The sequence below is a fragment of the Nicotiana tabacum genome, chromosome 22 (assembly GCF_000715075.1).
Source record: "Nicotiana tabacum cultivar K326 chromosome 22, ASM71507v2, whole genome shotgun sequence".
NCBI lineage: Eukaryota > Viridiplantae > Streptophyta > Magnoliopsida > Solanales > Solanaceae > Nicotiana > Nicotiana tabacum.
Window position 1 is genome coordinate 64621184 of NC_134101.1, and position 9821 is coordinate 64631004.

General features: G+C 34.8%; 1 protein-coding gene and 1 long non-coding RNA gene across 2 annotated transcripts; one reads left to right on the forward strand and one right to left on the reverse strand.

Moving 5' to 3' along the window:
• The first annotated feature begins 210 nt into the window (after window positions 1-210).
• On the forward strand, window positions 211-2265 carry LOC107814157 (uncharacterized). The gene is made up of 3 exons (XR_001654500.2): window positions 211-1689; window positions 1857-1910; window positions 2127-2265. It is a non-coding gene; the product is annotated as an uncharacterized LOC107814157 (long non-coding RNA).
• Window positions 2058-6507, reverse strand: LOC107814156 (protein NRT1/ PTR FAMILY 2.7). The gene is made up of 4 exons (XM_075244735.1): window positions 5502-6507; window positions 4589-4806; window positions 3415-3941; window positions 2058-2953 (listed from the first exon to the last, which is right to left on the reverse strand). Exons 1-4 carry the CDS (start codon window positions 5563-5565, stop codon window positions 2116-2118), a joined length of 1647 nt encoding a protein of 548 aa, XP_075100836.1. The 5' UTR covers window positions 5566-6507; the 3' UTR covers window positions 2058-2115.
• Between the last annotated feature and the right edge of the window lie 3314 nt (window positions 6508-9821).

The window sequence follows — 9821 nt, forward strand, 5'->3', positions numbered from 1 at the left end:
TTTCTATATCATGAAAAGAAAGTATTTTTTTTGTTAAAATAAAAAAATAAATAATTATATCGTAAAAAGAAAATACTCATTTGTTGAAATAAAAAAAATACTAGAAAAGAAAATACTATTAACAATATTTCTATTTAGGGTGGGGTGGAATTGGGGTGGGTGAAGTTGGGGTGTAGGGGTGAGTTGGCAGGGGTTGGTGGGGATGGGGAATGAGAGGAAGATAGGAAAAGAATTTTGAAATTCCAATTGAAGAAAAATAAGTTTATCATTAAAATGTTTTACAAAGTATTTAATCCAACAAAACGCGGAAAAATTGGCGGGAAAATGTTTTTCTTCCTCCCAAACAATTAGCTCGGAATTATGTAAACTGTAGCTGGGGAAGTTTAGCTGAAATATACATAGTTTTTTTTTAAGCGGGAATAGTAATTTAGCACTAAAAAATTTTAAAAACTTTCTTTGGTTGGATCTGTGTTTTTCATGTTAAAAGCCCTTCCGTCAAAAATCAGCCAGGAAGTGAGTTTTTCACTTTTAACTTCTCGTTTTCACTAGCCGATGGTTGTTTTGACGCGTATGCTATTTTTTGTTTGTTTTTAGTTTATTAAAGAATGAATTTCTCGTCTCTCCTTGTCTCTGCAAAAGGAAGACTCATTAAATTTGTCAAAACGAGAGATGGTGAGTGTTAAATGGGTTGTTAGAATTGCAGCTCAGTTGTTCGATAAACCGCCGCAGCTAACAATATATTTGGGTGAACATAAATCTTACCTTGGGTTGCCAGTGTTATTGATATGTTGGTTCTGACTAAGACTCCGACTTTTTCCTTATTTCAGCTTGGTTTATAGAGATAGTCTCAGCGAAAGAGGAATCATTTAATTTGATAAAACTTAGAGATAATGGTGTTAAATGCATTGTCAGAATTGCATCCCAGTTGTTTGATAAAACGCCACAGAGAATAATATATTTGGTTGAAGTGAAATCTGACCGTTGGTTGCGGGTGTTATTGATACGTTGCTTCTGACCTTCTGTTCTACTAAAAATGTACTATGATTCTTACCGTTCCGAAAAAAATCTGAATGATTTCATGTCTTTTCTTATTTCAATTTGGTCTTAGAGATTGTCTCTGCAAAAAGGAAGACGCATTAAATTTGATTAAACTAGAGATAGTTGGTGTTAAATGAGTTGTTTGGATTGCATCCAGTTGCTTGATAAAAAGTCGGAGCGAACAATATGTTTTGGTTGAAGTGAAATCTATGGTTGCAGATGTTATTGATCTGTTGGTTGTGTTCTACTAAATCAGAATGATCTTCTTTCCTTATTTCAGCTCGCCTATAGTGATTACTTACATGCTCCCGTACATGTGATTTACTTTATGCTCTTATCTTAATTACCTATAACAGATGCACATTAGTATTGACGAGTAAAGTAAATTAGTTGGAACTTAACAACATTATATTTATTCCTATTGAAGCAGGTTGGACATATTTTTTGTCTTTTGATTCTATTCCCAGGTTTTACAAAAGGGGGAGCTTCCTATATTGTAGAAATGCATTGCAGAAGACGCAAAGATGGTGTCAAGTCAATTAGTAACCCAAAGAAGGTGTTTATGGAAGATAAAAAGGCTTCAGCTCCATTTATGTGGAGATGGCTGGAGTTCGGAAAGTAACTCAAAAGTGGTTTCTGCTGAGTTCTAGGGTACTGGTAGTTGATTTACTCAGAGAATGTTTATCCGAAGTAGTTAATGGTGATAGCCTGACGAGAATGTTTTATCAGAAAGAATTATTTAGTAAATATGGACACTAGAAGTTTATTTATTCTGGAAGATAATGTTTTTGTATGATGGTTGACGGTTAAAATTTCAGGTTTTGATGGCGGAAACATTGTCCTCGTAGTAGCTCTGAACTTAGCTCCCGGAGGTATGTCATTTTTCTGTCACCTTTACTTACATTTTGTTGAGTCATGCTGCTATGGTTTAGGTAATTCCTTTATCTCATTTTATATGACTTGTCTAGTCTAGCAACAGATTATCTAGAATCACGAATTATATAGCAAATGTCGTGAAGTTATTTCAATGTCAAGAATCATGATCATTTATTTTTGTTTTTCTTTTGCACCCTGGGATCACTCATCAGAAGGAGAACCACTATGATCCACTTCCTTCAGATCTTGATACTTGTAAAACCAAGCACATGTTACATAGTAACCAAAGTTCAATACTCCCCCCACAACCAATACCCAATACACATTGTCCAGCCTTCCCTTATTTATGTTACCTGGTAACCATGTAGTTGTCTTTCTAACAACATCAATTAGAGCAGTAGCCAAGTAAAATGCTATACCAACGAGCACCGAAATCATAGCGGTTGCCATGTTCTTTAAGGTTGTTGGGAACTCTTGGTAGTATAGTGCTACTTGTCCAGGATAATGGAATGCCTCTGCAATGCCAACAATGGCTAACTGGGGTACTAGCCATAACACTGACATAGGCACAATATTAGAACCTTGATCAACGTTGTTGGATTTTGCTACCTTTAGCCTCTTTGACTCCACTAAGGCCGAGACACCCATCCCCAGAGCATTGAGCACATGCCCAATCCCAATTCTCTGGAGAGGAGTTAGGGATTTGCTGGTCAATTTCTTCCATGCAGGAAAGAGAAACTTGTCTAACAGAGCGAGGAATATAGCAGTAGAGATCAGGACAAAGACGAGTATGGAACCAGCTGGGATTTGGAAATGGGGTCCTATATGACGGTCCATTGCCAAGGCTTGAAGTACTGACAAACTTGCTTGTACGCCAATTGATGTTCCAAGAAAGAAACTACTTGACCATAGTGGTAAGATTCTTATTAAGGATTTGAAATCCTCTACTTCTTGTACTGAACAAAGACTCCATGACTTAGCTGTTGAACCATCTGGTTTAATATCACCTTCACTTTCAATGGCCGCATGGTTCAAGAACCTGCAGCATCATGAGCAACTTCAATTCTATATGAAAGTAACTGCACATGTGCCTGGCATATGCATCAATAGAGTATATGTTGAACCCCTCTCAACCCAAAACCTTAATGCAATTAATGAGTGGAGTACCTCAGGACCATTTAAACACCTTTAGAAACTCTTAACTCCTCACCTATGAAGAACGATTGTATTCTCAATAAGTACAATTTACTTGCCAATAATTCACCACTGAGATAATATAGAAAATACGAATGATGCAAATAAAGCATAAGAATGAAGAGCATAGGAGTACGAGTCCTGCTCCTTTTTTTATGTGTTAATTTTTTCCACGTAAACACAAATAGTCTTAGCTACAGGCAGTAAGTTCTGCCGAATCGCTTGCGTCTAGTCTAGATTCGGTGGATGTCCCAAGTTCTAAGTGAAGACACAGCAAACACCTAGAGCGAGATGTTACAAAATTACCTGCAGTTTTTCGAGGGCGCAACAGAGTGACTTTCCCATCCATGGTAGAAATACTCGCCAGTCGATGGGAGTGGCACTTTTCTTTTCCTAATACTTGCAACCACAACGCGAGCCAAACTGGTGAACGGACTACCTCCTGGCTTAGAGTTGGAGTAAAATCTGCTCCCCATTAGGAAAATGACTAAAGCAAGAACGTTGGTAGCTACACAAATGAAAAATCCCACTTTCCAGCTCACATTATCTTCAACGTAGACTATAGCTGTTGATGCTACTACAGAAGCAGCATACCAAAAGAAGAAGAACCAGTTGAAGAAAATCCCCTGATCCTTTGGCTTATCTAGTTGGTCGGCTCCCATCGTTGAAAGGGTTGATCGGGTACCACCACTCCCCAAAGTTGCTAGAATTATGGCTGCATATAGTACTACATATTGAACTCTTGGTTTAGGGCTACATGAGGTTGAGTCAACTTCACAGGGTTTAGGCCTCAAAGAATCAAGTGTCGCTGTTAAAGCTAAAAAGATTGTGCCCTACAAATAGGAACAATAATAGAAATCTTGAGAATGGGTAAAATGGTAGAACGTTCATTAATATATGTCTTTACAGTTATTTATACACCCTTCAAGAGCCTGTTTGACTTAACTGATTAAAATTAGCTAATAAGCATCAACTGCAGTACTAAAATTACTTAAATACATGGAAAAGAAAACATAGCATAAATATGGAATGGAGAGGGAGTTTGAAGTTTTGTTGTGCGAAGAGTGTTTTGAGGGTTAAAAAAGAGTACTAGGGAAAAAAAAGTTCTAGCTCAATCAAAAATGCTTATAAGCTGAAAAATTATAAGTTAGAAGTTACCTAACTTATATATTTTGGATGATTTGCCTCATAATAAGCTTGACTAGTAAACATTTTTTGTGTTAATTTACCAAATGTACAAATCAGCCAAAATAGTGTTTATAAATTGATTTGACCAACAATAAGCTTACCCAAATTATAGTAACTTCTTTTTCTATATTCTCGTTAGTTTTCTTTTAAATATCTAATTCTAATTGGAGCAGTAAGGGGTGATAGTTGAAAAGGATGCAGTTATTACACCCGTTATAATTTAAATACTAATGCATCAATCAATCAAACAACAAAATTGTAGGTACCGACAAAATAGTGATATACTACTTACCAATAATGAGATGATGGATGAAATCCAAATGGTAGAGAAGCAACCAAGAAATGAGTCGGCAATAATAGCAGCAAGGACGGGAATCAAACTTCCAGCGCCATTAACCAGATTTGATATCTGAGCTGCATCTATGCTCTCCACTTCAAATTCCTCTATCAGATATACTATAAGGTTGCTTTGCCAACCCGCAAATGTTAAGGTCAAGCCCACTGAGGTCGCTGTTTTTATCATGGAAGTGAAAAGTCAAGTTGAATATCGTGTTAGTACGATCAATTAGCTAATACGCTGATATTATAAAAAGAATTTTAGGCAGACAACTTACTATAACATGTTAAATCTTTATATTACACCATTCACATGGATGGATCACTCCATCAAATGAAATAAAAATACGTTTAATTGTATTCAGCTATTTGAGTAATGGCTCCCTCACTGATGAACAAAACAGAAAAAGTGGGGAAGAAAAAAGTAATGACTCAATTAAAAGGCCAAAGATGTATATATGATCTGTCTGGATTTGCTATTGGAAGACTTACAAACCAAGTTGACCAGTCTTTATCATCTTCCTTCAGTATTTTGCAGTAATCTTTGAGTATGTGAGGAATCAGCTATATTTGTGCATTATCTAGCAAAACTCGGGCAAAATCCAACACATATACTGAAGTATTTTAGAATGTCAGTGCTAAGTTGTATTGTTGAGATGAAGAGATCTCATTCATCCCACTGTATCCCTTGGTGGTCATATTCATATTACACTCAATTATTATTAAACTATCACCTGTACCTGGACATGAGAATTGATATAAACATGAAATGTTGGTATATAGTTGTTAGTGGAGAGAGAGAGAGAGAGAGAGAGAGAGAGAGAGAGAGAGAGAGAGAGAGAGAGAGAGAGAGAGAGAGAGAGAGAAACCTATGATGAAGGGGAAGGTGATCCAGCCTCCTAGTTTACCATGTGCCTCTGATGGAGCTTCCATGGCTGAACAAATGATAAGTTCAAACTTTTGGGAGAGCACCAATATATGTCACCTCAAAAATCTGTAAGCATGGACCTTTGGATAGAGAAGTTTCATTAAAAGAAAAGGTAACAACTGATGTCTCTATGAAGCCCATGCGTTTAGTTGACTTTCAGGAAACAAATAGTACTATTCTCATAGTTATGCTTCTATGGGCCCTGTTCCCCTTTATATACTCTAATTTGCCGGTTTCTTCACTTCTCTTTCTGTGTATCTCATTACATTTTCAGGTGCAGTAATTAAAGATTTATTTAAGGGTCATCCGACCAAGCTTCCAAAATTAACCTTTTAATATTAAATCAGGGTTCAATTTCACTTTCCATCCCGGCCGACTGAGTATATTAAGCAAATTAAAAGAAATATACATTTCTGTAGTTGATATACTGCACCTGAAAATGTGATGATGATGCTTGATGTTCCGGAACAAAGAGGCTTACATATGAAGTTCTAACCTATGGCGAGTATAGTAATTAGTTTGAATAGCTAATTTGGCGTGTAAGATAAAAGATGGAATAGCGGGTATATCACATGTTAGGGATATAGTAGATATGCCCTAGATCCAATCTCTATGTGATGATTTGAACATATTTTTGTGAACATTATTTGATATAAAAATATATGGCATTTGATATTCTTTTATCATAGTTATTATCAATTGCTTGATTAATTTGATAAGGTCCTTGATTAAATTTTGAGACTTGTCATCGTGATGGAGATCATGATAATGAGAGTGAAATTTCTTACAATTTAATCTAAATTTGTTCTTGATCGTAGGATTGTTAATTTGGACATTAGTAATCCAGTTAGATCAATATGCATGCGATCGTCTTTATGGGATAAAGATTAGTTGATCTAATTAACTAAATCACATAGATAGATGATGCATATAAAAATATAATCATTGAACCGACTCATTGGATAATTCCTAATGGTTAGAATTACCATTAACTGTCAATAGGATATTCTCTTGAAAAATGTGATGTAAGAGTTTCCTTTGACCTGAGATCGCCATAGTAATTGACAAGTTATTTATTGTACTTTGATACTAGACACCTATGGCCCTAGGGCGATAATTGAAAGGATATTGGGTATGATTAAATACTTGTAGAATTAATGATTGATCAAGATGGAATCTGTCAATTCTTGGTAATGAGTTTAACCTCCATGTTGTCATGAATTATAAACGACCAAACTAATACCTTGGCCACGGCAATTAAATGAAAAAAGAAGAAGAGTTTCTTAGGTCATTCAATGGTTGATTATATTTAACATGAACACATAGTTGGTCGCCTATTAGGATTTGACAGTTGAACCATATCCTAGGGTGACCCAGAGCTATAAGGACAGAATGAATTATTATATTATTATTCTACTGGTTCTTGAGAGTAAATTGTATATTTCATTCTATTCGGTCATTAAGGAGTGTTGCTAGGCTCTACCCTTGATTAGTAATATTGGTATGATCAATTTACTACCGGCTTAGTATTGAATCTAAGGGGTCGCACACTAACGAGTGTTCTGATCTTTGCTAAAGGATTAATTAACTTATTATTTGGCAATTGAATTAAAGAATTTAATTAGTCAAATAAATAAAGTTATTAGTCCAAATGAAATATTATTATATTCTTTGCTAGCACAAAGAATATAATTAATATTGTGAACAAATTGAAGTTTTCTATTTGGAATAGAAAATTGATCTATTGGAATAGAAAATTATATCTCTTGGTTAAAATATATATATGTGATATATATATAATTAATACTTATTTTATATAAGATTTGTTATATAAAATATTAATTAAACAAAAACAGGTTGTTGGAAACTTATTATGTGAAATCCAATTGAAATTTGGATTCACGTATAAAGTCCACAAAGGACTACGGCATACACGTAAATCCCATTAGGAATGGGATATACGTTTTCCATTAGAAAACCTTTATAGTATTTAATTTGGAATTGAACTTATGGAAGGTATATAAAGTATCTTCGACGGTCACGTTAACGTGATTTTTCGATTTTTCCATAAAATTTATTTTTGAAGTAAACTTTTAGCCTAGGTACCTCAACCAAATAGGAAAAAGGTTTATAGGTGATGTTATATGAAGGGTGATGGAGAAAATTTACCATAATATTGTTTTTGAGAAGAAAATCACTCTGTGAAAGTGAGAGTACAATACAAAGCCAAGAGAGAAAATACAATTACAAAAAAAGTGTTTTCTTGTTCTTCTATCTTTGAAGTTGAGATTTTTGAGAAAACTTTCAACACAATATTTCATTCAATTTGTTCGCGGGTTTCATTAATCAAAGAGTTGATAGCAAGCATCAGTCTCGGTGTGGATACGCATAGAGTCTTCGCACTATCGAAGAAATATTTGACACGAGACTCTCTTCACCAGGTACGTGTTAGATCCGATCTTTGATGTATAAATAAATTTTAAACACGTAAAGATCTGCCTAGAATTGTTATTGTCTTCCACTGCGTGTTACGAACATCTATATGCAATCCTACGTCACATTCGTGTTTGAGGATTTAGGATCCATTATAGGAGCATGATTTTGTGGAAATTAACCACAAAAACCAAAATACTAAGCATTTCCTCTTGCAGTGCAATATGAAAGAATTTAGCTATACACATTTGTGATAGTAGGTGGTTATCATTTCCCCAAATTATTAAAAATATTTATTATAGAAATTTAACCAGTTTGAATTAAATACTAATTACCAGAATTTTTTATTTAATAAATATTTTTAACTAAGACCGTGAATGTTGCCCTGGTTTGAAGAAAGCATTAAGCTCATGATGACGATCTAGGAAACTTTATTGGCCTTCAAGATCTCTAATAATATCACTTTCATGCACGTTGTGTTGTTTCATAAGAGTATTTGTTCTTTTCCAATACATACAACGATGCAATCCATTCATTATGCCACATTCTGATAAATTTGGTGAGTGGTAATGAAGGCTTATCTTGGAATATTTCTGATAAAGTAAGCATTTACGACGAGGAATGATGAATTCAAGACTGAAAAAGTTTGTTGAAGTTGAGGCGACAACGCACAAACTGATCACAAAACTACTGACCAATAAATTTGGAGAGTGTAGGTAGTGTAATCTTGAAAGAAAAATAATAAAATTTTCTTAATTTGTTAAAATACACAAGTAATTAAAAAGAGAAATATATTTTAGTAAAAAGGAAACGGGGGGAGGGAGTATATGTTAATTGTCTCTTGCTTAATGTTTACGTCTCCATCCTAAGTTGCTTATAATAATATGTAGGATTTAAGTTAGGGATATACACCGTTGGTATAAAGAGGTTTTTTTTACATGTAGAGTCGGAGACATAGTTTAACCAATTATGTCTGATTATTTACCTACGAAAATGGTTATGGGATTGAGTAAAAATTATATATTTGAGTTTGTCAGGTTATGGGTAATAACTTTCTTTGAAAATTTTCGGATTCGGGCACGTGGGCCCGGGGGTAAATTTTTAGAAACTTTCAATTTGGGTTGAGTAATTACTCTAATAGTTAAATAATGAACTTTGGAGCATATATTGATTAATTTATATAACATTTGACTAGTTCCGAATTTTTCGGCACCGAGTTGAGGTTTTAGAGCGAATTTGAGGCCGGAAAGCGATCTTTGAGACAAGGTAAGTCTCTTGTCCAACCTTGTTAAAGGGGATTTACCCCATATGTGCTTTAAATTGCTAATTGATTCTAATTGTGGTGGCTACGTACGCATGAAGTAATGAGAGTCAGTGCGTAGCTACTAATAATGCTTATGTCCGGGTAGTTTAGGACCTGAATCATAAAATATTTATAATGTTTGCACCCTACTTGTTAATTAAAGTTCCTAAATTATATTGGAACTGCTTAGAGGAATTGTAAATGACCGAATTTCAATCACTTGAGTTCTGGCGGGTTACTTGACCATTAATGAAAATTGTGTTTCGTTGTACATTAGCCTTGTATTAGCTCTTGAATCGTTTTTTTTTATAAAGTATCCTCTATTCTTGTGGAGCGGGCCAAAAGCCTCAGCAGTAGATAGATGCATCTATGGTTCGTGCCGCTCGACCCTCGACAGTGTACACATTATTCTCGATTGGGTCGTACGACCTCGACATAATCGTGCGTAACAACACTCGAAGTGTAAACATATTTGATATCCTTCCCTGGCTTGAGAGGCAAAATTATATAAGATGGAAATCTATT